This window comes from Lepus europaeus, chromosome 10 (genome assembly GCF_033115175.1).
Source record: "Lepus europaeus isolate LE1 chromosome 10, mLepTim1.pri, whole genome shotgun sequence".
In the NCBI taxonomy this organism is placed as follows: Eukaryota; Metazoa; Chordata; class Mammalia; order Lagomorpha; family Leporidae; genus Lepus; species Lepus europaeus.
Window position 1 is genome coordinate 96,680,084 of NC_084836.1, and position 27,387 is coordinate 96,707,470.

The 27,387-nt window shown below is 57.1% G+C and overlaps 1 protein-coding gene across 2 annotated transcripts; it reads right to left on the reverse strand.

Moving 5' to 3' along the window:
- Positions 1–9,138: 9,138 nt before the first annotated feature.
- On the reverse strand, positions 9,139–27,182 carry MAVS (mitochondrial antiviral signaling protein). Of its 2 annotated transcripts, XM_062203911.1 has the most exons (8): positions 27,098–27,165; positions 25,112–25,297; positions 22,865–23,061; positions 21,735–21,909; positions 19,811–19,974; positions 19,018–19,177; positions 16,913–17,415; positions 9,139–15,459 (listed from the first exon to the last, which is right to left on the reverse strand). In XM_062203911.1, exons 3-8 carry the CDS (start codon positions 22,979–22,981, stop codon positions 15,013–15,015), a joined length of 1,566 nt encoding a protein of 521 aa, XP_062059895.1. In that variant the 5' UTR covers positions 22,982–23,061; positions 25,112–25,297; positions 27,098–27,165; the 3' UTR covers positions 9,139–15,012. The 2 variants fall into 2 exon arrangements, with proteins under 2 accessions (XP_062059895.1, XP_062059896.1); XM_062203912.1 differs by lacking the exon at positions 25,112–25,297 and having other exon boundaries at positions 27,098–27,182.
- Positions 27,183–27,387: the final 205 nt, after the last annotated feature.

Genomic DNA, 27,387 nt, shown 5'->3' on the forward strand with positions numbered 1-27,387 from the left:
TGCTGTGATATACGTGTACTAGGCACTCCGTAAACACCCGACTTCACTTCCCCAGCTAAAATCCCTTGGAGAAGCCTTGGGTTGCATGTCTGTTTATAAGAAACTTTCCCACTTTTTTTTTTTTAAAGATTTATTTATTTGAAATGCAGAGTTGCACAGAAAGAGAAGGAGAGGCAGAGAAAGAGAGGTCTTCCATCCGCTGGTTCACTCCCCAGTTGGCCGCAACGGCTGGAGCTGCGCCTATCCGAAGCCAGGAGCCAGGAGCCTCCTCCAGGTCTCCCACATGGGTGCAGGGGCCCAAGGACCTGGGCCATCCTCCACTGCAGGCAGCAGCTTAACCTGCTATGCCACAGCACTGCTTCCCCGCCCCAGTTCTTGACCCCAGTTCCCTTCTAGGAACTTAAAACCCTACTTCATGGGACCGGCACCATGGTGCAGTAGGTTAATCCTCCGCCTGTGGCGCCGGCATCCCATATGGGCGCTGGTTCAAGTCCCGGCTGCTCCTCTTCCAATCCAGCTCTCTGCTGTGGCCCAGGAGGGCAGTGGAGGATGGCCCAAGTCCTTGGACCCTGCACTCACATGGGAAACCAGGAGAAGCACCTGGCTCCTGCCTTCAGATCAGCACAGCTCCGGCCGTGCAGCCATTTAGGGGGTGAACCAACGGAAGAAAGACCTTTCTCTCTACCTCTCAAATAAATAAATAAAACCTAAAAAAAAAAAAAACAAAAAAAAAAAACACCTACTTCACTGTACACTTGTTTATTTTCTCATTTCCCACTTATCTTTCCACCAGACTACAACTCAAGACAGGGACCCTGGTTTGTTTCCTGTGCCCAGGGGCCTAACAGTGCTCTTCATGAATAATTTTTAAAAATTTGAGATATAGAAGCAGAGAGATAGACACAGAGAACTCCCATCTACCAGTTCACCCCTCAAATGCCCACAATAGCTAGGACACGGCCACGGGCTACAGCCAGGAGTAGGAGCACAATCCAGATCCCCACGTGGGTGACAGGAACGCAATGACTTGAGCCATCACCTCTGTCCCACAGGGTCCACATAAGCAGGAAGCTGGAGTCAGGAGCCAGAGCCAGGAGTCAAATCCAGGCAACTCCATGTGGGATACCAGGCTAAACACTTAGTCCTTGAAATATCTAAAATTTGAAATCAAAGCAGGGGCTGGCACTGTGGAATAGTGGGTAAAGCCGCTGCCTGCAGTGCTGGCATCCCATATGGTCTCCAATTCGAGTCCTGGATGCTCCACTTCCAATCCAGCTCTCTGGTATGGCCTGGGAAAGCAGTAGAAGATGGCCCAAGTCCTTGGCCCCTGCACCCCTGTGGGAGACCCGGAAGACGCTCCTGGCTCCTGGCTTCGGATCACTGCAGCCATTGTGGCCATTTAGGAGGTGAACCAGCAGACGGAAGACCTCTTTCTCTCTCGCTCTCGCTCTCTGCTTCTCTGTGACTCTGACTTTCAAATAAATAAATCTTTAAAAAAGAAAATAAGAGAAATCAAAGGGCTCCAAGTGTATGGGGCCTTACCTATAAAATGCCAAAAGAATCAAATAATGTGTAGAAATCTCTTTCCAAAACGCCTGTACATGTTTGAATGGTCGAATACTCATATGAGCCAGCTGGCCTTGGTAGCACAAAGCCTGGAGCCCCTGGATTTCTAAGAAGCTAACAAATCAGCAGAATGGGCCCAAGGCCCCTTTGGGCTCCTGCCACGTACACAGTTGCCACCTGGCACCAGGGTTGGCCTTGAGTGTGGCCTTGTACCTTTGACATGCACGTGAGGGCCCTGCTCTCCCTGTAGGATGAGGAGCGCACTCCCCAACTGGAGAATTTGAAAGAAGGAACTGAGATGCTTCCTGGGCCACAGCGTCCTCCCCGCGGGTGTCAGAGATCTGTGGAACATGCACCTTCTCTCTGCTACCTGGCAAGAGACCTGCCCCTGAGGGGATCAGAGGGAGGCCTGAGGACTCCAAAGCCACCTGTGACCAGGTGGGCAAGGCTGTCAGAGTCAAGGCTTGGGCACGAAGCCATCGACCTAAAGCCACATTCTGCAGCCAGCCCACGGCGTGCACATCGATGTCGATTTGGTTACTGACTGGCTTCCGTCTGTCTCTTAGAGAAACAGAAAGGGGCTGGTGCTGTTGGTCCATAAACCTCAGCCCTCTCTGCTCTTCTTGTGGTTTCTGAGGCTGACCTCAAGGAGGAAAACAGCTGCACTGTGAACACCTCGAGAGAAGAAACGGCGACTTCTCTTTGTGTCCTTGCCCGGCCGAGAGGTAGGTGACCGGCACGCAGTGGGCCCCAGGTTGTAAAAGCAGAACTGACTCCAGCCAAGGTCACTGGAGCAAGGCTGCAACCTGGCACCAGGCTGCTCTCGTTGGAGGTTACCCGACGCCAATCAACCATTGCACCGGGGCCAATGGGAGAAGCAGCAGTGAGCGGTGCCGGGAGAATTCCTCAGAACAAGCAGGCTTCCGGCTGCACATGGCAATCACCTGCACAGCCTTGAAACACAGAAACAGAGGGGCAGGCACTCCACATGGTGGTGTCAGAGGGCCTGGGTTCAAATCCCAGCTCTTCTCTTGACTCCAGCTTCTTGCTAATGTTCAGCCTGGGAGGCAGCAGGTGATGGCCCAAGTTTTTGAGTCCTTGCCAAGGGAGTGGGAGACCTGGTTGAGCTCTGGGCTCCTGGCTTTGGCCTGGCCTAGCCCTTGCTGTTGCCCATACTCAGTTAAGCAGCAGGCATTTGGGGTGTGAGTCAGTGGACAGGAGTTCCTTTCTCTTTCTTCCTCTTTCTCTCCTACCTGCCTTGCCACTGCCTCTCAAATAAATAAAATAAATGAATTATTTACTTATCTTCTATCTGCTGGTTTACTCCCCAGATGGCTGCAACAGCCACAGCTAGGCCAGACCAAAGCCAGGAACCAGGAACTCCATCCTGGTCTCCCACACGAACAGAGGAACGCAAACACTTGGGCTATCATCCACCATCTTCCCAGGTTCATTAGCAGGAAGCTGGATCAGAAGTAGAGTAGCCAGAGCTCAAAATGGCACTCTCATATGGGATGCCATTGTTCCAAGGGGCCGTTCAATCTGCTACATCATAACGCTAGCCCCTAAATGAATTTAAAATAAATAAATAAACATGGCCAGGAACTAAACCTGGAATCCTACAATACCCAGTGGGTGACCTTGGAAGTTAGCCCCTCCCTCTGACCAAGTCCAGCCTTGCACGACCATAGCTCCAGCTGCACCTTGATCAGTCTTGTGAGAGACCCTGGGCCAGCCTGTGTGGGGCTCCAGCTCCGGTTTCACCTTGTTCTCCCCTTCTGTGATGTGGGTAGTTCATCCTGCACGTGGTGAAAAGAACCACACAGAACTAGAGGATCTTCAGGCAGCTGGAGCAGTGCCCAGACTGCTTGGGTTCCAATAGGGAAGACATTCAGTTCGACAAAGACCTATTCAATCTGGCAGCAATACTTTGTGGCACCCTCCAGCGAGCTGAAGGGGAGGCTGGAGGCCTCGCACCCACTGCGATGAGAGCCCCCAGCCTCAAGCAAAGGGTGAGGCCAGGCAGGTCAGAGCCAGAAGATGGCCCGGAAGTACATACTGAAAGGCAGGAAATGACGTCCATCAAGACCATCTGACCTGCAGGAGAGTGAAAGTGTCTTCAATCATTGCTCTCCATTTTTACTCAAAAGGGGCTCCTGGGAAATGCAGGCTCTCGGGCCTCACCCCAGAGACAATGATTCAGAACGTGCATTTTAATAAGATCCCAAAATGAACCTGTATACACAATCAGCTCTCTGTATCTACGGGTTCCACATCCACAAATACAACTAACTAACTAACTAACTAACTATATATATATATATATAACTATATATATATATATAGTTAGTTAGTTAGTTGTACATATATATATACATATATATATATATATTTTATGACAGATAGAGTTAGACAGTGAGAGAGAGAGACAGAAAGAAAGGTCTTCCTTCTGTTGATTCACCCCCCAAATGGCTGCTACGGCCGGCGCACTGCGCTGATCCAAAGCCAGGAGCCAGGTGCTTCCTCCTGGTCTCCCATGTGGGTGCAGGGCTCAAGCACTTGGGCCATCCTCCACTGCCCTCCCAGGCCACAGCAGAGAGCTGGACTGGAAGAGGAGCAACCGGGACCAGAACCCGATGCCCATGTGGGATGCCACCACCACAGGTGGAGGATTAGCCAAGTGAGCCACGGCGCAGGCCCCCCCCCCCCCAATATATATATATATATATATATATTTTTTTTTTTTTTTACAGGCAGAGTTAGACAGTGAGAGAGAGAGAGATACAGAGAGAAAGGTCTTCCTTCCATTGGTTCACCCCTCAAATGGCCGCTACGGCCAGCGCGCTGTGCTGATCCGAAGCCAGGAGCCAGGTGCTTCTCCTGGTCTCCCATGCGGGTACAGGGCCCAAGCACTTGAGCCATCCTCCACTGCCTTCCCAGGCCACAGCAGAGAGCTGGACTGGAAGAGGAGCAACCGGGACAGAATCCAGTGCCCCAACTGGGACTAGAACCCAGAGTGCTGGCGCCGCAGGCAGAGGATTAGCCTAGTGAGCCACGGCGCCGGCCAAAAATAGTTTTAAAATTGAATCTGGGGGCCAAGTCTTGTCCCACCTGCAATGCCTGCATCCCACATGGGTGCTGGTTCGAGTCCCAGCTGCTCCACTTCCAATCCAGCTTCCTGCTAATCCACCTGGGAAAGTGGTAAAAGATGGCCCAAGTACTTGGGTCCCTGCCACCTGTATGGGAGACCGGGATGGGGCTGCAGGTTCCTGGCTTCGATTTGGTCTGGCCCCAACTATTCCTCCGGCTGTGGCGCCGAAACCCCGGGTTCTAGTCCCGGTTGGGGCGCCGGATTCTGTCCTGGTTGCTCCTCTTCCAGTCCAGCTCTCTGCTGTGTTCTGGGAAGGCAGTGGAGGATGGCCCAAGTGCTTGGGCCCTGCACCCGCACTGGAGACCAGGAGGAAGCACCTGGCTCCTGGCTTTGGATCAGTGCAGTGCGCCGGCCGTAGCGGCCACTTCGGGGGTGAATCAACGGAAGGAAGACCTTTCTCTCTGTCTGTCTGTCTGTCTCTCTCTCTCTCTCACTGTCTGACTGTCAAAAAAGAAAAATCTTTAAATTGCATCTGTACTGAATGTGTACAGGCATTTTCTTGTCAATGCTGCATAACAACAATTTATGTGGCATTTACCCGGTACTGGGTATTCTGTCATCCAGAGATGACTCAGACAACGCAGAGGTTCCTTGCAAACACCACAGCATTTTACAGAAGGGACTTGAACATCCATGACATTTGGTACCCAAGGGGGTCCTGAAACCGAAGCCCCACAAGTGTTCAGGGGCTTCTGTGGATGAAGTTTGAGAAACTCTGGCCCGTACAACTCTAGGAATTAAATTTTTAAAAAAGTGTCCATGAATTATCTGTGTGGATTTTAAAAATTGTTGTAAGGGGACTAGATGATAAAGAAGGTGAAAAGACTCAGGGGAGGGGGGGAGTGGGCAGTCTCTGGACTGAGTGGCCAGGGAGGGATCCCTGGAGCCCGCAGAAGGCGACAGCCTGCCACACTTGAGAGCTGGGGGCTTGTGTTGGTGTAGAAGCCCGAACCTCCACCCTTAAGAGAAGCCAGGAGGGAAAAGGGGAGTGGTCTCAGATAAGCCCCCCACTGAAAGAGCCTCACCACGTGCAGGCCCCTGGCCGGAGCAGCCCTCAGACCCGCCGTGCGGTGGAGGCCGAGCAGGAGAGGCCGTCTAGGGCAGGCGCTGGTGCAGCGATTCAGACGCCCACGTCGCACAGCTCCTCCGCTTCCCATCTGCTTCCTGCTCATGGGCACCCCGGGAGGCAGCAGCCCACGTGGGAGACCCGGATGGCGCTCTGGGCTCCCGACCTCAGCCTGGCCCAGCCCTGCCTGACCTGCAGCGGGCATCCAGGGAGTGAAGCAGCAGATGGAAGCTCTCCCTATCCGTCTCTCTGTCTTTACTTTTAGAATAAAGTGAAAAAAATTTTTAAAAAGGGGGTTCCAGTTTCTAGAAGTAATTGCAGAATTACCCACACACAAACATCCATGGGCTTACAACTCCAAAGACGTCGCGACAGCAAGAAGGAAAAAGTTACAATAATTCTTCCAGCAATTACCAGTTTCTCTTTCCCCGAATGCCTTTAGCGGCGGCGCCTCCTCCAGCGGCTGATTCCCAGCTGTAGGCAATGAGGAGACGCTGCTTTCTTTCCTTCTTCTTATGCTAAGGACAAGTGAGCTGATTAAACAGAAGGGAGCTTCTGATTGCCAGAAAAACCAGCGACTCGCAGGGTGGCAACTGCACCTGGGGTGGGGGAGGGGCGGGTGGAGGTGGAGGAAGCTGGTGCGGCCCAGCCCGTGCCAAGGAGCTGATGAGCTGAGCCGAGAGGGAGGACCTGGCACCCCTGGTCCAGCCTCACAGTTTACAGGCCCTGGAGGGTGCCGGGTGCCGGGAGCTGGCTGTCCACCCAGAACTGGAACCCAGGGCTTCCCCGTTCTCCACGTGTCGTACCCCCATCCTTCCTTTCTCTCCCTACTCCCACCCTCTGCACCCCCCCCCTTTGTCTCTGAGCACCCTTTAGAGTACGTATTCTATGCTTCAATTAAAAGTTGGGGTTTGTTTTTTTTTTTTTTAACAGCACTGAGGAAGTAGGAGGAGGATATTAAAATATTAATCTTTAAATGTAGGCGAGGCAGTCAGAATTTATACGTAAAAAGCAGGGTTTGGGGTAATCCAAGGAAATCTAAGAAACCTCATAGAAGAGGGGCCTAATTATGGCTTCTTGTTAGGAGCTGAACTTTACGCCAAGCCGCAGAGGGAAGGATGCACCTGTGGTGGGTCTCTGAGCCTTTGTTGCTGGAACACGGGTTGGGACGTCTGGCTTGTGAGGCATATCAGGCCCATTGAAATCATTTGGTCTGGCCTTGCCAAGGCAGCCACAGGTGAGATTCAAAAGTCAATAAATCCTGGGACCAGAGCTGTGGCGTACTAGGTTAAGCCTCCGCCTACTGCACTCGCATCCTATATGGGTGCTGGTTCAAGTCCCGGCTGCTCCACTTACCGATCTAGCTTCCTGCTGATGGCCAGGGAAAGCAGTAGAAGATAGCCCAAGTGCTTGGACCCCTGCACCCACATGGGAGACCCAGAACTTCCTGGCTCCTGGCTTCAGATTGGCGCAGCTCTGGGGCGTTGCAGCCATCTGGAGAGTGAACTAGAGGATGGAAGACCTCTCTCTCTCTCTCTGCCTCTCCTCTATCTTTCTCTCTCTGCCTCTCTGTAATTGTCTCTCAAGTAAACAAATACATCTTTAAAAAAATTCAATAAATCAGGGGCCAGCACTGTGGCACAGGGGGTTAAAGCCTGGCCTGAGGTGCAGGCATCCCATATGGGCGCTGGTTCTATTCCCGGCTGTTCCTCCTCCGATCCAGCTCTCTGCTGTGGCCTGGGAAAGAGTTGGAAGTGGGAAAGCAGTGGAAGATGGCCCACGTCCTTGGGTCCCTGCACCCACATGGGAGACTTGCTCAGCTCCAGCCACTGCACCCATCTGGGGAGTGAACCAGTGGATGGAAGACCTCTCTCTCTGTCTCTACCACTCTCTGTAACTCTTTCAAATAAATAAAATAAATCTTTTAAAAAATTTAATAAATCTATAGCAATCTAATTTTTAAGTTGATAATTTTGTATGGCCTGAGAATGAGGTTATAAATGCCCAAATGGCCCTTGGTAGAAAAAAGGGTGGGCTCATGATACTGGGGATCAGGATGTCTGAAACCAGACAGCCACACGTGGTGAGGGCCTCATGCTGAGCAGCTCCGAGTGGCAGGCAGAGGGCAGGCAGGTGCACATGAACAAGGCAGTGTTGCTTTGTCACAACTGCTCTCACTGTAAGTAACTCTGAGAGCTGGAGCTCACTGGAATTCTGCAGCAAATAAGTAAATAATAAATAATTCCACTTAATGACCTCATCAACTCCTGATTTGTTTTTGAAAGCCAGAGAAAAAGAGAAATCTTCCATCAGCTTGTTCACTCCCCAAATGGCCAAACGGAAGTGGGGTAGCTGGGACTCAAACTGGCACCCCATGAGATGCCGGTACTGCAGGCGCATCAGTGTTGGCCCTGGGAGGTGGCTGTTTAAGAGGTGATGAGGTTGGGACCAGTGTTGTGGCTCAGTGGGTTAAGCTGGGCATTAGTTTGAGTCCCGGCTATTGTTTTCTGATCCAGCTCCCTACTAATGCACCTGGGAAAGCAGCAGAAAATGGCCCAAGTGCTTGGGCCCCTGCACCCACGTTGGAGACCTGGAAGAAGCCCCTGGCTTCTTCCAATGAGTGCTGGCAGAGACAGGCCACATTCAAACCGTGGCAATGGCTGTGGTCACAAAGCAATGACTTGGAGCAGGCTCACCCTGACAGCAAACACCATGGACCCCAGGGAGGGCTGGGGACCTGCAAGAAGTGTGGATGTGCCCCCTCCATTCCAGGGGTGGCGGCCCCTCCCAGAGCCCACACCCTTCCCTCCGAGACTGAAAAAGCAGTTGGATAACGGCCAGACCAGACATGACAACAGAACTCTGACCCAAAGCCTTGGCAGGACCCAGGCAGGGAATCCAAACCAAACCAATCCAAAGTGGGGCAGTCCGCAGCCCCAATCAGGTAGACCGACTTGCAACCACTCCCCAGCTCTCAAATCCATACCACCAGACAAGCTGAACAAGCTCCCCAGCCAAAGTCAGCTGCCCCTCTTCCACTTGGCCCGCCTCTGGCGTCTCCATGACGACCCCTCCAATCTCAGCACACCTGAAGCCTCCCTTTTACTTCTCCATAAAGTTTCCCAGCGCCTGTCTTTGAGTGCTTGAGGCTCTGATGGAATGGGCTCTCTGTTCTCACTTGAGTAGTCTTCGTTTATTTCCACATCTCCAACAGGGAGTCTGGGCAGAAACTGTGCACACACAGCACCCCAGCCAGGGGTACCAGCACCCCTGCCCAGCTCCAGTACTCCCCAAGTCGACCTTTCTCCTGATTCCTAACAGCAAAACCAATTTGCTTTTTTTATGTAGTTTTATATGAAGAGAATCACACTTTTAAAGATTTGTCACTTTATTATTTTTTTTTAATTTATGTATTTATTTGAAAGGCAGAATTACAGAGAGAGAGGGAGAAACACAGAGATATCTTCCATCTGCTGATTCACTCCCCAGATGGTTGCAATGGCCAGCGCTGGGCCAGGTCTAAGCCAGGAGCCAGGAGTTTCTTCCAGGTGTCCCACATGGGCGCAAGGGTGCAAGGACCTGGGCCATCCTCAACTGCTTTCCCAGGCCATCCACCAAGGAGATGGATTGGAAGTGGAGCAGCTGGGAAATGAACTGGTGCCCATATGGGATGCCCACATCACAGGCAGCAGCTTTACTGGCTATGCCCCAATGCTGACTCTCCATTTTATTTTATTTTGTTTTTAAAGATTTATTTGGAAAGTAGAGTGACAGAGAGAAGGAAGGATACAGAGATCCTCCATCTGCTGGTCCACTCCCTGAATGGCCACAACAGCCAAGGCTGGGCCAGGCCAAAACCAGGAGCCAGAACTCCATCCTGGTCTCCCACATGGGTGGCAGGAACCCAAGTACTTGGGCCATCGTCTATTCACTTCCTGGGCAGTTAAGCAGGAAGCTGGATTGGAAGCAGAGCAGCCAAGACTCACACCAGGCACTCCCATATGGGACACAGGAGTCCCAAGGGGTAAGTGCTGGGCCAAATGCCCGCCCCCAGAATCTTTTGTGTATATTGATTTTTTTTATGTTGTTCAACACCATGTGTAAGATTTCCACTCATACTCATTGCTATATACTAGTATTGTGCCGTGTGACTGGCCCAGCCCTCAAATACCCGCTCTGTTGTGGATAAAAGTTTGGGTTGTTTCCAGTCCACGGCTATGGTAAGCAGTAGGGGGGGTCAGAAGCAAGCCTGCAGGAGTCTTGCTGGACACAGGCTCTTGCTTCCGTTGTGTGCATACCCACCCTGCCGGCTGACAGGTTATCCAGGCTCAGCTCAGGAGGCACTGCTGGTTTCCCAACGGGGATACACCGACCGTCCTGGTTCACTAGGGCCGCACGAACAAAATACCCTAGACTGGGCAAGGCACGCAGACATTTATTTCTCACAGTTCTGAGGCTGGGAAATCCAAGATCAAGGTGCCAGCAGACCTGGTGTGCAGAGAGGGCTAACTCTGTGCAGACACGCCCCTTCCCACTGCACCCTCACACAGTGCAAGGGCAGGGGACAGGCACTCTGCGGCGCCTCCCATCAGGGCACCAATCGCCTTCACGAGGGTCTCACTCATGGCCTGCCTGCCTCCCCACAGCCCTGCCTCCAAGGCCATCACCTTGGCCGGCTGCTGTCAGGGGACATTGTCAGACCACAGCACCAACTTACACTCCTCCGGAAACCTCCAATCTCATTTGCCGTATATTTCTGTCAACGTTTGATCTTGTCGGACTTACCCAGGACAGGTTCTAAGTGGTATTTCTCCCCTGGATTTAATTACAATAATTAATATCGTAACAATTAATAGCACTTAACTGATTGAAACGTCATCTGTCCCCTCCCAAGCTCTCCCTCCCCAACTCCGTGCTCCGGGAACACTCACCAGACCACTCTAATTACATCAGAGGCAGCGGGACTTTGACTTAGGGGATTTCAGAAAGTTCACAGGAAAAAAGAATTGAAAAGCATAAGTTTACCTTGGTGCAGAAAATTTTGGAACCTATGAATTTTTTCCCCTAACAGGCATTTTCCATGAGCTGTTAGCAGATCCTCCATATGCATGGATTTCAAATTTTTCTGCACCAAAATAAACATACCTTTTAGCTCCATTTTCCATGAACTTTCAAAGCCCCCTTTATATTACTCAGTCACCAAGGCCTATCCCGACGCTTTGCACACAGTGTGTACAGAATAACTGACATGAAAGCCTAGTGGTCAGCGTCACACATTGCCCATATCCCCAGCCACCTGAAGGCCCCCACCATGTCATCCTCATCTTTGGCCTTGGACCTGCACATGGGACGCCTTCAGCAATGTCTGCTGAACCAATCTGGCTTCCCTGTCATTCTGGGCTTGTGCCCCTGTCCCACCTCACCCAGCCTCAGGCCACTGAGCCTGGGCACACATACCACAGTTGTGATCATATTGTTGCGACATCCCTGAGACTCTACTAATTATGTGTTGAGTGCAATTATTCTAGTAAAGCAGGTGGCAGATCTTGGCATCCCGGGCAGGGATGTGGTGATGCGGAAAATCTCACTTTAAATGGGGTCCCTGGCTCCAGTACCTAATCAGATGTGATTTGTGCACATGACTAACACCCAGCTCCATGGCTCTCCTTCGCTTCCTACCATCACCACCCCCCGGCCCTTCCCCCACCCAGCCTTGCAAACCAGCTGTAAACTGGGCCCACGAAGACATGAAATGGGGGTTAAATGAGTTAGCACACGTAAGGGGTGAGCACAGTGCCTGGCGCACAGAAGACGGGGTGGGGGTGGCGCTCCTGGTTACTGCTGTTAGGGACAGCAGCAGCGGCACGACGAGGAGGGCTCAGCCTGACCCTGCCCGGCACAATGAGTGGACCTCATGGCCCTGGGCAAGAGGGAAAGGACAGAAATGGAGCACAGGGGAACATGCGCCTGCTGCCCACCGACAGGTACCAGTTCCCGCACAGCCCACGGAGCCTGGACCTCCCACCCCTGGCGGGGGGTGGGGGGTGGGGGGCGGTGTTTATTCATGACAGGACGTGCATGAAGTGTGGGGCCTCAAGGCCGCCATTCCTAAGAGACCACAGACAGAACACGCTGCAGGGTGTGAATCTTGCCCAGCACGGGAATTCCCGCCTGCTGTGAGGGCTCTGTCAGGGCCTCGGAAGGCTCCGGTGCAAGGAGACACAGCTGGCACGTCGTCCCCTCTGGGATCGGAGCAACAGCTGAGCACCGCCCAGGAGCTGGGCAGTGGAGGAGCCTCCTGCGGCCCCTCCCCCTAAGACCAAGTCCAGTGCTGCTTGCACTTGGAGCCAGTCCAAGGGGAGGGATGTCAGCCACAGAGGCCAAGAAACCAAGTGACGGGTGCCTCATTGTCACCTGGCACTGGTGCAGAACACGGAGGGCCCTGGGCACAAAATCCTCCCAGTCCCTGTGGCTTCCTCAACGCTTTGTCCTTCAACTTACTACTTTTTTTTTTTTTTTTTTTTTTTTTGGACAGGCAGAGTGGATAGTGAGAGAGAGAGAGAGAGAAAGGTCTTCCTTTTTGCTGTTGGTTCACCCTCCAATGGCCGCTGCGGCCAGCACATCTCGCTGATCCGAAGCCAGGAGCCAGGTGCTTCTCCTGGTCTCCCACGCGGGTGCAGGGCCCAAGGACTTGGGCCATCCTCCACTGCCTTCCCGGGCCATAGCAGAGAGCTGGCTTGGAAGAGGGGCAACCGGGATAGAATCCGGTGCCCTGACCGGGACTAGAATCCGGTGTGCCGGCGCCGCAAGGCGGAGGATTAGCCTGTTAAGCCACGGCGCCGGCCTCAACTTACTTCTATAAAGAAACTGTAGAGAAAACAGGGCAGCTCACGGACGAACAAGACGGCAGGGAGCGCCCCTGAAGCCCAGCTGGGCACACAGGGTGGGGGGTGGGGTGCTGTGCACACGTGTAGGGGAGCAGTCCACAGTCAACAGCATACTCCAAAGGAACAGCGACACCGCCCTGCCTCGGGGGTGCCTCCTAAGGAGACAGAAGCAGTGACGGCTCCGGCCAAGCAGCCCAGCCCGAGAAAGAAGGTGCCGAGGGGCTGAGACCAGGGTATACAAGGAGAGTCTGTCCCCAGGCGCTTAGGGGGCACTGGGACCGCCAGCCCCAGCACACCACCTCCTCAAGGTGAGGTGTGTGCTCTCCCAAGTGTGGCAGCCAGGTGCCCCTCGCCCCCGCCCACCCGCGCAAGGATGCCCGCCCTTCCTGTCTTAGGTTCTGGCCTCCTCCGACACCCAGGCTGGGAGGGGGACCCAGCTCTGTCTCCAGCTGCATCCAAAGGCAAGACTACTGCGCTCCGACCGTGCCAGCTCACGGGCCAGTTTCTGCTCCTGCTTAAAGTGGCCATGGAGTGGACTTCAGGCTGACAATAGCTGATACAAGGACACGGCTCAAGACAGGCCACGCCGGGCTTCCAGAAGCACAACGCGAGAGCCTCCGCTGGCTACGCACTTGCCCCAGGCACTTCCCACTGCCGGCCCTGCCCTCCGGCCACAGTCCTCGGGGCTGAGTGATACCTTCCAGCCGCCTACTTTTTCAGATTAAAACTGACATCTGCATGAACTGCCACTGCCCTACCCGACAGGGGAGCAGGGAGGGCTGGGTGAGGGCGGGGGGGGGGGGGGGATACACAGGGACGCAGGCAGCTAGAGAAGGGGTCTCTCCTGGTTTCACAGCTCAGGCTGCTGGGCCTGGAGCATGAGCTGAACAGCAGCTCAGAGGAAGTCCTTAGGACCCTGCAGGGGAAACTGGCGGCCTGGACAGGGCACCAAACCCCGCGGGCTGCCAGGCTGGCCATGGGCGACAGTGACCCCCACCCCGATATTTCTGCAGACACTGGCTCTTGTCCCCTGCAGAGCTCAGGAACACAGGTAGCTCCTGTGCCTGCCCCTTGTCCAGCGACGGCCACCTGCAGAGAACCCATGCACCCCAATGCACCCCAATGTATTTCTAGTATAAACATAGCCAATCTTCCCACCAGTGGGTGGGCAGGCTTCACAGGACCACAGGTACCCACCTGGCTCCTGGGGGAGAACACCCCAGCCCCCATCCTGCAGGGCTGGCCGGGTGGACACGCCTCCCGCCCACCCACCCCCAGTCCCCCAGTGCACAGGCAATGGAGGAGGAAGGAGGCCAAGGCAGGAGACCTGGCTCTGTCCCCAAAGGTGCGGCCAGGAGCTGCAGTCCCTCAGGCTTAGCAGTGGTCCTAACAGGTGTCCAACTCAGATAATCATCTCATCCTCACCACACACGAGGAGTCTATAAATACACATGTGTGTGCTAACCCCCATTTTACAGATGGGAACGGAGGCACAGAGAGGCTGATAGCTCACAGAGCTCATGAGAGGCAGGGCAGCTGCAGGCCTGGCTGCCCGCCCTGCAGAGCTGCACCCTGGCCCGTCGCACTCTGCCTTTCATGCCCTCAGCTCTACCAAGCTGAGCAGGAGAGCGGGGGGAGCACTCAGTGGTCGCCGGCTCTGGGCCAACCCCTGTCTTGCTTTGTCTTAGTAAAGCCCAGGAAAGCATGAGCCAGGTTCTCACGCTGTCCACGTGAAACCAGAGTGGGACCATCTGCCAAGGCCACCCAGCCCAGGGAGGGGTGCATCTGAGGCCCAGGCCTTGAGCTGAGCTCTGCTCACCAGGTGGCCCCGACCCGACCCGAGGAGGGAGCTGAGAATGGAGACCAGGAGGGGGTGAAGTGGCTGGGGCAAGACTCACAGCGGCCTCTGGGCTGGGCCACTGGGGACAGGAGGTCTTATGAGGCCCCTCGACGCAGCACCCCTGCCCTCAGGCCTCTGGGCGCCAGGACGGGGCAAGGGGCACTGCCAACCCCAGGGGCTGTCCAGCTGCACCTCCTGTTCTGCACATTTGGGCAAATGAGCCTGGCAGGAGGCGCCCTCCCCAGCACATGGGGTGACAACCGGGAGGCAGGTGAGCGGGTCTGGAGCAGGGGGGCCAGAGGAGGAGCCAGAGAAGCCAAGGATAGAGAGGGACCCAGAGAAGGCACGATCCAGGACGGAAGTGCTGTTCCCACATTGCCCGCCAGGCCTGCAGCCCCTCAGCTCCCCTTGGGGCCCAGCCCTGCAGCCCTGAGGAAGGGATGAAGGGCAGGCAGCAAGCGGTGAGAGCTGAGCAGGTGCGCAGCAGGTGGTCCTGGGACCATCAATGAAGTAGGCGCCGCCGGTACAGCACAGCCAGCAGTGTGGCCACGAGTGCGCTGGCCACGGCTGCCCCAAACCACGAAGCCAAGGGCGCTGCCCAGACCCATCGCACAGTCTCGTCCGTGGGCTGTGGAGCCTGCTGGGTGGTGCTCAGCCCAGGTCTGCTTTCCAGGTCAGCGCTGGGACATTCTACCACATGGAGCCCAAAAGTGCCCACCGACACGTACTCGTTCTCCTCTGGGCCGTGGCTGGGCTCGGGGAGCAGCGAGTTGCTGGGGCTGATGGCGAGATCCGCGGAGCAGCCCGAGAAAGGCTGGCTGTCCAGCTGGGAGGCCAGCACACCCGGCTTGCTCAGCTCCGGCCCGGAGTGCAAGCCGCCAGAGCTGCCGTCTGGCCAGGGCTCACTGCCTCCTGTGGCACCTCTGGGTGCTGGAGCCACCGGGGTCCCCTGGGAAAGAAAGGAGAGCACTCAAGGAACCGGGGATGACACGGAGAGAAGCTGGGCGGGGCGCCCCCTCCTGGGCGAGGGCATTAACCAGCAGCCCAACCTCTCAACTCCCGGGCCAGAGGGGACCTAATCCACGGAGGTGCAAGGCAGTGAGGGAGCCCTCCCGGGTCTGCGGTGAGCTCACTCCTGCTCCAGGAACCCACGGTGGGATGTGGGACCCACCCTCCATTAATATTTCTGCCTGGGCCTGAAGACCACAGAGCAGCCACAACGTGTGTGGGCCTGGCCATGTGTCCAAGGGTCCTGTGGATTGATTCCCCCAAGGGAACAGCAGCAGTGAGGGCGTGCAGGGGGCAGCTAAGGGGGGTTGCTGGGTCAGAGCAGCTGCTCCAGGCTGCATGGACTGGAATGACCGCAAACCAAGGCCTTGGTCATGCAGGGACAGGCCGGACACCCTGGTGGGGCCTCCCACACCCTGCCCCTCACAGATTCCTCATCTGTGAAATGGCCTTGCTAGGGGCTGGTGCTGTGGCACAGCAGGTAAAGCTGGTGCCTGCAGTGCCAGCATTCCCATATGGGTGCTGGTTCGAGTCCCAGCTACTGTACTTCCAATCCAGCTCCCTGCTAATGCACCTGGGAAAGCAGCAGATGATGACCCAAGTGCTTGGGCCCCTGCCAACCATGTGGGAGACCCAGAAGAAGCTCCTGGCTCCTGGCCTGGTGCAGCTCTGGCCACTGAGGCCATCTGAGGGGTGAACCAGTGGATGGAAGACCTTTCTCTCTCTTTCTCTGTAATTGACTTTCTTTCTTTTCTTTCTTTCTTTCTTTTTTGACAGGCAGAGTGGACAGTGAGAGAGAGAGACAGAGAGAAAGGTCTTCCTTTTTGCCATTGGTTCACCCTCCAATGGCCGCTGCGGCTGGCGCATCTCGCTGATCCGAAGCCAGGAGCCAGGTGCTTCTCCTGGTCTCCCATGGGGTGCAGGGCCCAAGGACTTGGGCCATCCTCCACTGCACTCCCAGGCCACAGCAGAGAGCTGGCCTGGAAGAGGGGCAACTGGGACAGAATCCGGAGCCCCGACCGGGACTAGAACCCGGTGTGCCAGCGCCACAGGCGGAGGATTAGCCTATTGAGCCGCGGCGCCGGCCTGTAACTGACTTTCAAATAAATCAATAAATAAGTCTTTTAAGAGAGAAAGGAAAGAAAGAAAGGGCCTTACTGAGCTTACCTGGGGCTGAGAGCCCTAAAAGAATGAACGCACATGAACACAGCGGGTGGCCTAGCATGCCCGAGCCCCTGCCCGAGGCATCCACACTTAGGAGCTCCCCTGACTGTTATTCCTCCTCGGGTCTGGGTGAGGCCACAGACTACACAGACAGACTGGGAAGGGTGCCAGTAGGGCCAGCTCTGCTGGGGCAGGGGTCCCACATCACTGCGAGGTGGGGCGAGACTCACCGCAGCCCTGGTGCTGCTCTTGATGGTGGGCGCCGTGCTGGCAGGTGTTTTAGTGGGCGCCGTGCCGGCAGGCACTTTGGGTGACACCGTGCCAGCACCTGCTGAGCTGACGGGCAGTTTGGATGGCGCCACACTGGGAAGCACATTGGAGGACGCCGCGCCGGGGGGCTTTGCACTGGTGGGCAACTTGGAGGGCACCGTGCTGGTGAATGTGGAGCTGGCAGGCTCTGCGGGGGCCACTGTGTCCCCAGACATTGCGTTGCTGGGCGCCCTGGAGGACGCTGCGCTGGCGGGCACTGTGTCGCTGGAGCATATGGTGGCCTTTGCCTGGACACCAGCACCCTGTCCAGCAGCCAAGCCAGGGGGTGAGGAGGTGCCAGCGGATGAAACTGACGCGGCGGGTCCGGGCAAGCGGCTCGTCTTGGGAGTGGAACGGGGCAGAGGCTGGAAGGAGACGGACGGAGACACAGGTCCGCGGGGTGGCGCGGGGCTGGAGCCGGAGCCTGCAGGTGGCAAAGCAAAAGTGGAAACACAAACCCAAGGGACCGTTATCCCGAGGGCTGCAGAAGGGCCCCCTGCCGGAGCTCAGCATGCCTTTTGCAGCCTCGGGCCTTCTGGTTGCAGCCACTGGCCTGAGTCCCAACAGCTGCCCTGTCCTTGACCTGTAGCCCCAGGTCTGCCCTGTCACAGGCATTAACTGTCCTTCCTTCTGGCAAGACCCAGGAGCTGCAAGGTTATCATGAATTCTTCTCCCTCCCAGGACACCCCCTCTCACCTGCACCTGCCTTTCCCACCTTCTCCCTAGCCAGGTGGGACCTGGGACGCCCCTAGCACTGATGTCCCCTCGCCCCCAGTGCACATCCCAGTGGGACGATCCTGCATCAAGCCAGGGAGAGCAGGACGGCTCAGGCTGAAGTGGCACCAGAAGCTACCAGCCCCCAGGGGCCAGAGGATGTGGGGGCAGGGACAAAGCGCCCCAAGAGGAAGCCCAGTTTCATCAGGATCCTCCGTGGGATGCCAGGAACACACATGCCAGGCCCCAGAGCTGACAATCGGGTGATTCTTCTGTTTTTTAATTTTTATTTACTTGAAAGATAGACAGAGACCTCGCATCCTCTGGTTCACTCCCCAAGTGCCCACTATGGCTGGGGCTGGCTAGGCCAGGCCAAAGCCAGGACCCAAGAACTCCACTTAGGTCTCCCACGTGGGTGGCAGGAACCCAGTTACTTGAGCCATCAGAGCTGCCTCCCAGGATCCGCACGCACAGGAAGCTGGCGTCGGAATCTGGAACCAGGACTCTAACCCAGGGACTCGGATGTGGGACACAGATGTCCTAACTATCAGGACAAACCGTCTCCCTGGGGCGACTCTGCCGGGCCTTCCTCCCAACAACAGTGACACAGACTCTCTGGGGACACGTGACCACGAATGTCCTGAAACCCAAGTGCCTTTCCCCCCCCCACAGACCCCACGGTACCTCCTGAAGGGCATCCCGGGACAAATTGACATGGCAAAGTACAAGGCAGGTGCTGCGGGCAGGTTGGGGGTAGCTACAGGAGGGAGCACTAAGCTGGCATCTCCCAGCCTTTAGCTGCTCGGTACCTCCCAGGGGCCCTGAGAGCTGGCCAGGCACCAGCATCCCATGGAACACACTCTGGGAGGCAGTGGAGAGGTGCGGGCCTGGGAGGTCGTGGCGGACAGCTCTATGTTCCTGAGGGACAGTGCTGAGGTCTGGCGTGGAGCCAGGCCCCAGCTGATGATTTGCTGGGAACTGACAACCCTTACGGGGTAGGGCAGTGTCTACTGCCAACAGTCGGCCCAGCCCTGGCCGTCCCACCCTTTGGCAGGGGGCAGAAATGGGCCTAATTCTCCTCCCCACCTGGGCAGCAATGTACTGCAACATCTGCCAAGCCAGTGACCACGCCCCCAGCCAGCAACCACATCCTAGCCAGTGACCACGTCCCCAGCCACTGGCTAAGGAGGCTCTGCTCCCTTTATTCCCACTTCGTCTCCGGTCCAGGAGGATGGAGGAGTCGCTCTGACCCTGATGCTGACCCTCTCCAGGGAGGCCAGTGAGACCTTGTAAGGCCACATTCCACGCCTACCTGCTGTGTGGGTGCTGGCCAGGTCTGTGTCCTGCTCCTGAGGCCTGCTGGTGCTCGGAGGGCCAAGGGCTGCCGGGTCAGAGGAGGAGGGCTCCTGGGTGACGCTGGGTGTCCTCAGGAGGGCCCCAGAGCTGGGTGTGGGTGGCGTTTGCTCTGAACCCTGCAAGAGGGAAAATCAGAGCTGCGTCCCCCGAGAGCTGGCATAGAGCGCCTCACGCTCTGGGGACCCCCCCCCCCACCACCGAAGGGCTCAGCCACAGCACAGAGCCCGGGAGCCAAGGAGACGCAGCCGGACCCCGTGTCCACGGGCGACCTTGCCTTGACCTCACAGAAGACACGCATCAATCCAAGGGCAGTCCCTGTCCACCTGTGACCCTGGGGACGGGTCCCCCTCTCTGCGGCCATGCACAGACCCCTTCTTGGCCTCCAGGTCTCCTGGACGCCCGCTGCCCACTCCTGACCTCTCAGTAGACACGGTCTTCTCTCCCCTGAACTTGATCTTCCTGGCAATCACTGCAGCTCGCCATCCGCTCCCTCGTTCCACCCTCCCCATCAGCTGGTCAAGCCCCAGCTTCCTCCCCAAGCTCCACATCTCATACTGGCCACCGCGGAGCCCTCTAAGCGGTGGCCTCCAAGCCAGCTGGAGGCAGAGGGCTGAGGGCTGCAACACGGTGAAGGCCTGGCCAGCCGCCTGAGGTGGGTCTGAGGCAGCCCCCCTTCTTGTAAGGGCCTGAGAGGGTAGAAGCGGGCAGACGGGAATACAAAAGCAGGTGGGCGGGCGATGAGGACGCACCTCTCCCGGGGACTTGGGCGGCTGGGTGTCCTGGACAGGCAAGGGGTAACTTGGCTCCTCTCTGTGGCCAGCGTGGGGGATGCTGGGGTTTGCAGCAGGTGCAGGGATGTTTGCAGCAGGAAGTGATGGCGCCCCGGGAGGGGCTCCGGGGTGGGATGCAGCCCCTGGAGGACAAAGATACAGTGATATCAGGAAGGAATGGGGGGCTCCCTGTAATGGAGACACTTGGCAGCTCTTGGGCCCCCAGCCCCCTCCATAGCTCAAGGCTGTCCTGATGTAGGGTGCAGTCCTGGGAGGCCACTGGGGAGGGGCAGGAGTAGCAGGGAGAGGGGAGCTGGAGAGGCCAAGGACAGGCAACAAGGGGGGAGGTGAAGTCAGGGGGGGGGGGCTGTTACCACTCACAGACCCCTGCCCCGCCCATCCCTGACCCTGCAGCAGCTGTCCGGACTCAGGGAATCATTGCAAATCTCCACCAACCGAAGAAACCCACAAGGAAGGCGGCAGCATTGGAGAAAGAAAAGAGAGTGTGGGCCATCCCGGAGCTGGACACCTGACTGGGGTCCCTGAGGCTGCCCCGGCCTGAAGTACGAGGAGTCTGCGAGACGGACACGGAGGGCCCGTGTTTGGCCCCGCAGTTAACACCTGCGCCCCACAGCCGAGTGCCTGGAGTGCCAGCTCCACTCCTGACTCCAGCTTCCTGCTGGCACACACCCTGGGAGGCAGCAGGTGATGGCTCGAGTAATTGGACTCCCACCATAGCATGCATGACTTGGGCTGCAATCCTAACTTCTAGCTTTGTCCTAGATCAGCCCTAGCTGTAGTGGGCATTTGGTGGGTGAACCAGCAGATGGGAGCTGTGTATGTATGTGCCTCTCAAAATAAATTTAAAAACCTCACAGAAATGCATGTTATGGGAGCCAGCACTGTGGCATAGCGGGTAAAGTCGCTGCATCCCATCTGGCTACTGGTTTGAGTCCTGGCTGCTGCTCCACTTCTGATTCAGGTCCCTGCTAATGCGCCTGGGAAGGCAGCAGAGAATGGCCCTAGTGCTTGGGCCCCTGAACCCATATGGGAGACCTGGAAGAAGCTCCTGGCTCCTGGTTTCAGGCTGGCCCTACTCTGGCCATTGATGGCATTTGGGAAATTAACCAGCAGATGGAAGATCTCTCTCTCTCTCTCTCTCTCTCTCTCCCTTTCCCTCTGTAACTCTGCCTTTCAAAAGAAAAAAGAGAGAGAAAGAAAGAAAACAAAAAAGAGAGAAAGAAAGAAGGAAGGAAAGAAAAAAGAAAAGAGAGGGAGGGAGGAACAAAGAAATGCATGCTATAAAAACTGCATGGATTTAATTTTTTTTTTTTTTGGCACCAAGATAAACATGTCTTTCAAACTGTTCTTTCCATGAGCTTCCTGAAGTCCCTTGGTATGAACAAGGCTGGTTCCCTCCCTCCCCCAGGCCTCCTCCTCTCCTGACCGTGCCAAATGCCCCCAGCACCAGGGCCAGGAAGGGGCAGTGGAAGGGAGCTGAGGGGTAACAGAGCAGCCTGGGGTGAGGGCTAGAAGGCTTCCAGGGAGAGCAGGAGGGGAAGTAAAGCGGAGAGAGGGAGGGCGGACACGTGGGTGTGGAGAGGAAGGAACCGGGAGACCAGAAGCAGGCAGCAAGCAAAGAACACAGCCAGACAAATCAGAGGAGTCGGCCCCTTCGACACGCACCGTCCCGCGGAATCCACCCAGTGCAGAAACTGCCATCAGCCCCATCTTACAGAGGGGAAGCCCGAGGCTCAGCCAGGCTCCACACTGGGCTTCACCCACAGATGGCAGGAGATGGGTGGGAGGGTGAGGAGAAAGGCAGGAGGTACCGAGGAGGGAGAGGCGAGGGGAGAAGGCAGAGGGAGCAGGCAGGGTCTCGGGGCCGGGGCAGGACGCTCACGAGGCAGGTGGCGCAGGTATTCGCCAGCCACTTGGTCAGCGAGCTCCGGCAGCTGGCAGGCCCTCAGGCCCTCGATGAAGGAATCCACCCAGCCAGTCCGCCGCTGCAGGCTGTTGAACAGGTCCCAGAGGGTGTCTCGGTTGCCCAGGCGCGTGTAGGAGGCCCGCAGCCGATCCTGGAAGACACAGCCCCGGAGTCGTGCTCAAGCCAGTTGTCTCCGGCCGCCTCTTCACCCAGCATGTGACAACTGCAGAGAGGGGCACCGAGAGACCCCAGTGGGGAGCAGCCATTGGACACTGGACCCTGGCCCAGGACAAAGCTAGGAGCAGGGCCCTAGAACAGAATGAGGAAGAGCCATGAGCAACAGCCAACAGCCAACGACCAACCGCAGCTGCCAGGAAGTGGACTCTGAGTGTCCTGTAATTCTCTCTCCTTTGCTGGTGAGAAGCAGAATGTACTGCAATGCAAAAGCCCTGGGACCAGATAACCCCCCCGCCCCCCAGCCAGGGCAAAGTGGAAACAAGCCACACGACAGAAACAAAACACAGAAGACGGTTGCTAAGCGATAAGGGATCTTCAAGATGCAACATACAAGAGGAAGGGGTCAAACCCCATCAGCCCTGAGACGCCTGAAGATAGGAGACCCCGCAAGAGAGCACAGGGCTCCCATCGGAGACGGCAGCTGAAATGGGGAGGGGGCGTTTTCTCTGTGCTGGGTGCGGTGGGAACCATGGGGGCCCACGGGGCAGGGTCCTGGGACGAGGAGAATGGAATCAAACCTGAGCAGGACAAGGACAAGAGGAAGGGAAGACAGAACAGTGGGACCGGAGCCAGCCGCACATCTGAGCACTACACGAAATCAAACACAAGAGGGAGCCGGGGAGGCTGGCAAAGGCAACCCCACCACACAGTGCGCCAAGTAGCAGGGACCAGAGGCAGGATACAGGGCCTTGGAAAAGTCTGCCGAAACATCAGAAAGACAAGTGTATCCGGGTGCAGGAAGGTTTGGAATCCACGTGCGGAGTTTTCCGAATATGCGTTTGCTAGGAATTTTGTGAGGCGCCCTGGTCCACGAGGGGCAGGAAGGAGCTGGCCCTGGCTGGGGTGAGCCGGCAGGGGGCTGGGCGCACCTGGTCATTTGCCGTAAGGCAGGGCAGGAAAGGCAGGATCTCCAGCACATCCACACGGCAGAAGCTGCTGTGGTGGTGGCAGATGTATTTGTAGGTCTTGTCCTCAGCAAACGTCATCGCCGCTCACGTCCTGCAGACAGGGCCCTGGACTCGGCGAGCGCGATGGCCGAGCGCGACGGACTGAGACACGGGGAAGACTGGAAGAGAACAGAAGGCAAGGCCACGGGGCTGGGAGGGGCTGGGCAAAGGCACGTCTTTCCTGTTCAGCCTGCTGGAATTCTGCTTTTATCTTTCATCTTCAATTTCTTTCTTTTTTTTTTTTAATTTATGTATTTGAAAGTCAGAGTTACACACAGAGAGAGGAGAGAGAGAGAGAGAGAGAGAGAGGTCTTCCATCCGCTGGCTCACTTCCCAGATGCCTTCAATGGCCAGAGTTGGGCCAGACTGAAGCCAGGAGCCAGGAGCTTCTTCCGGGTCTCCTACGTGGGTGCAGGGGCCCAAGGACTTGGGCCATCTTCTGCTGCTTTTCCAGGTCATAGCAGAGAGCTGGATCGGAAGTGGAGCAGCCAGGACTCGAACCGGCGGCCATATGAGGTGCCAGCACTGCAGGCAGTGGCTTAACCTGCTACGCCACAGCGTTGGTCCCTCAATTTCTTTACATTGTCCTAATTGCCTGGATCCTAGGGGCTCTCAAAGAATTTGCTCAAAAAATGAACAGAGGACCAAAAGGAGATCCAGGTGACACAGGGTCCATGTCTGTCCTATGTAGCTTGGTCGGTGCTGGAGCTGTGCCCCAGGCACAGGAGAAGGGGGTCTGTGTCCCTAGCACTTCAGTGGAGTCCCTAGCACATGGAGGGGGTCTGCCTGTGTCCCTAGTACCTCAGTGGAGCCCCTAGCACATGGAGGGGGTCTGCCTGTGTCCTCAGCACATGGGGGACGGGGGCTCTGTCCGTGACCCTGGCTGCCAAGTCTGTGAGTGGCTCCCAGCTCTAAGGCCCTTAGAACAATAGCAACAATTCCCCATCTAGAAGTACTGCTTCTTTTGGGTAGATTGGGGGTAATGGTGGTGGAGGCCAATCTGATAGCAATAGGATCATCTAACTTTAAAGATGGAGAAAACAAGGAACCAAGAAACCCTGGGGCTGCTGGAAGTGGAGGAGCAAAGAGCCGGGATCCTCAGCACACAACTGCGGGCCGTGGCTGTAGCATGCCACGTGCCCATGCTTCCAGGGAGACTGCACTCCAACACCCTGGGACCCGGCACGCACCTCTTCCAGGTTTCTTCCTCACCTTCCAATGGCTCCGCAAGCTTACTTTGACAGTCATCACTTGGCCCCACATGCTCACAGTTTTTAAAGTGCTTCTAATACAAGCCATTGCTTCAGCGGCTCTTAGCACAAGTCACACTCAGTGTTTGCTGGTTTCCTGTTTGCCTCTCCCACCAGGAAGTGCTGCAGGGAGTAAGACAAACAGCCTGGGGCCGGTGCTGTGGCCCACGGGTTAAGCCAAAAGCCTGCATCCCAAAGGAGCATGGTTGAGTCCTGGCTGCTCCACTTCTGATCCAGCTCCTTGCTAATGGACCTGGGAAAGCAGCAGAAGCTGGGCCCAGTGCTTGGGCCCCTGCACTCACATGGGAGACTTGGCTAGACTTCAGGTTCCTGGCTTCAGTTTGGCCCAGCTCTGGCTGCTACGACCATTTGGGTGAGTGAATCAGTGGATGGAAGATAGCTCTCTCTCTATCTGTAACTCTGCCTTTCAAATAAATAAATATTTAAAAACAAATAGTTATGAAGGGGTAAAGATCAAGGTCAAGGAGGTTGGCAGGGGTCACTCATATAGGGCATTGTAGGAAAGACTGGGTTTTACTTGGAGTGAAATGGGGAACTGTTGGAAGGTCCTAGTGGGAAAGAAGAGATTGGATTTATGTTAAAGACCTCTCCGGGGGTGGGTGTTGTGGCGCAGTGGGTTAAGCCACAGCTTGCAATTACAGAGCACAGCGTGGGTTTGAGTCCAGCTGTTTCTACCTCTGATCCAGCTTCTTGCTAATGCACTTAGGAAGACTGCAGATGACGGCTTAAGCACTTGAGTTCCTACCACCCACATGGGAGAGCAGGATAGAGTTCCTGGCTCCTGGTTCCAGCCTCACCCAGAGCTGCCTATTGTGGGGCCATTTGAGGAGTGAGCCAGCAGATGGAAGATCTCTCTCTGTCACTATGCGGTTCAGATAAATGTCAAAAAAGAAAAGACCTCTTTGGTAGTTGTGAGGGCTGTGGAGGGGCCAGATGAAGGCAGGCAGACGAACCGGGAGGCTTCAGCCGGGGAGACACGATGGGTTATGGCCATGGTGGCAACCACAGAGGTGGCAAGAGGTGGCTGCATTCCTGGTGTTCCGTGGATATAGGAGGTGGAGGAGAAGCAAGGGTGGCTCCTTGGCTGGTGAGGAATGAAAGGTGCTGGTGAGTGGGCCAGAGGGGCTGAGGGAAAGGCAGTACGGAGAGGGCTCCTGGAGCTCAGCTGGGAACAAGGGCAGCGTGGGGTGCGGTGGGCTGCAGCGGGTGGAAGGCGCGGCTGCTCTGGCACAGTGGGCAGCATGCAGCTTGGGACGCACACAGCCCATGTGCAGCGCCTGGTCTGAGTCCCAGATCTGCTTCCACATCCAGCTTCCCGCTGGGCGCACCCGGGGAGGCAGCAGGCGATACCGTGCTAGGGTCCCTGCCACCCACGTGGGAGACCCAGTTAGAGTTCCTGGCTTTAGGCTGGCCCTGCTGTTGTGGGTACTTGGGGAGTGGGCCAGCAGACAGAAGACCTTTCTCTGTCTCTGTCTCTCTCCCTTTCCAATAAGTGAAAATAAAAATAAATGGCTGGGAAGGAGATGGGGAGAGGAGATGAGCAAGTGGATGTCAGCCGTGCGTGAGACCTGTTGCTGCTGGGCCAAGAGCCACCTGACAGCTGCTGAGGCTCCGGAGACGGAGCAGCGGCCTCCCGCTACCTTCCTGGTGGGGCAGGTGCCGGTGCCGGCTCAGGAACACCAGGGAGCAGAGCCAGTCCTCTGAGCCTTCAGGAGGTGAGCAAAGCACAGCTTCGTGAAGGTTAGTGGACGTCCTTCTTGCTTCCTCGTGTGCCCGGGAGGGCACCGGGAGGCAGTCAGGTGAGGCACTCTGCACAGGTGTGTGGGTGGGGGCGGGGAGGGGTGATGTGGCCCAACCGAAAGGAAAGGAGGCTCCCATCGTCCCGCTGTGTTGCCAGCCCACTACAGACGTGCACGTCCTAGGGGTCTTAGGGTCTTCCACGGAAGCCTTGTCACAACCCCAGGACTGGGTTTAGTGACACTAAGCGCGCAGCTGACTAGGAGCCTTGGCAGAATTTGATCCCAGGACCTGCTGTCTCACTGCACCTGCAGGGCGGGGAGGCCCCTGCCTTCAAGCCCAGGAAAGGGCCAAGGTCCCTGCCCAGAGAGGACAGCCTGGGGGAGGCAACAGCTCGCCACAGGCGCTCAGAGATGGAGATCCTTCAGACAGGGCCTGGACACGACCTGGCCGGCCCGGCTGTTTCTGAGGCCCGGCAGCTTTCTTCTCCCCGGGGTGCTTTTGTTTTGTTTCACTGTGTTTCGTTTTCCTCCTTTACCTGGTACCTTCTTCCTGTCTCAAAGAGCAGGAGGAGGCGGTGGCGTGTCCTTGAACGCGCGGCCAAACCTCTGACCTGAGCGGCGCAGAGGCACTGAGCCGGTGCCAAACAGCGCAAGCCACCTCCCCGGGTAGGGGCTGGCCCCCGGCCTGGATCGCGTTCCCAGGCGCGGCCCACGGCTGCTCCGAGCGGGTGTCACCGCGGGGAAGCGTGCAGACCCAGGGAAAGGCGGCCGCCACCGGTCGGCGCAGCCGGGCTGGGCCTCGCCCGAGGGTCACCCTGGGCCTGCGGAGGGCGGGCGGGGCTCGGCGCCGCGGCCCGGCTCCTTCCGGCCCAACCTCCCGCAAAGCCTGAGCAGCCGCCCCGCGCCCTCTGCCCCTCTGCCCGGGAACTGCGTGCGGTGCGTGGAGCCCAACGTGTCCCGAACCCAGTGTCGCGCGCGCTCCCTGTCCCCTTGCAGGCCCCCGCGGGCCTCAGGCCCAGGGCGCGGCACGGCGCCCGTTGGACTCCGAGTCGCGCTCGGCTTCTGCCGCCGCAGCCCACCTGCCCTAAAGGCGTCGGTCTGTGCTGGCCCGACAGCGCCGGCGATGCCGCGGTCAGCGATCTTACCTCGGGCAGCCACTACACGGCGACCAGCCGACCGCCGCCGCCAGCAGCGAACCACGCGAAGTGGGCTGGGCGGGCCCGGCCCGAGAGCGCGCCTTGGCCGGCCCCGGGGCGGGGCCGCGCGGCGGGGCGGTCGCCCGGCCTGCCACTGCGGGCCTGGGCGCGCGGGAGACCGGGCTGCCCTGGATCAAGGCGCCCGGCGCGGGGAGTGGGTGCCTTGCTTCCGTTATTCGTCTGAAACAACTTCCCGGGGACTTCCCGGGGCTGGGAATGCCTCCCCCGCACTTTCCAAG

Coding starts and splice junctions, on each gene's coding strand:
- MAVS (XM_062203912.1), bottom strand. CDS start 22,981: ATGACGTTTGCTGAGGACAAGACCTACAAATACATCTGCCACCACCAC. Junction 21,910..22,864: donor GCCTTACGGCAAATGACCAG/GTGCGCCCAGCC, acceptor TGTGTCTTCCAG/GATCGGCTGCGGGCCTCCTA. Junction 19,178..19,810: donor CGCCCAAGTCCCCGGGAGAG/GTGCGTCCTCAT, acceptor TCCCTCTTGCAG/GGTTCAGAGCAAACGCCACC.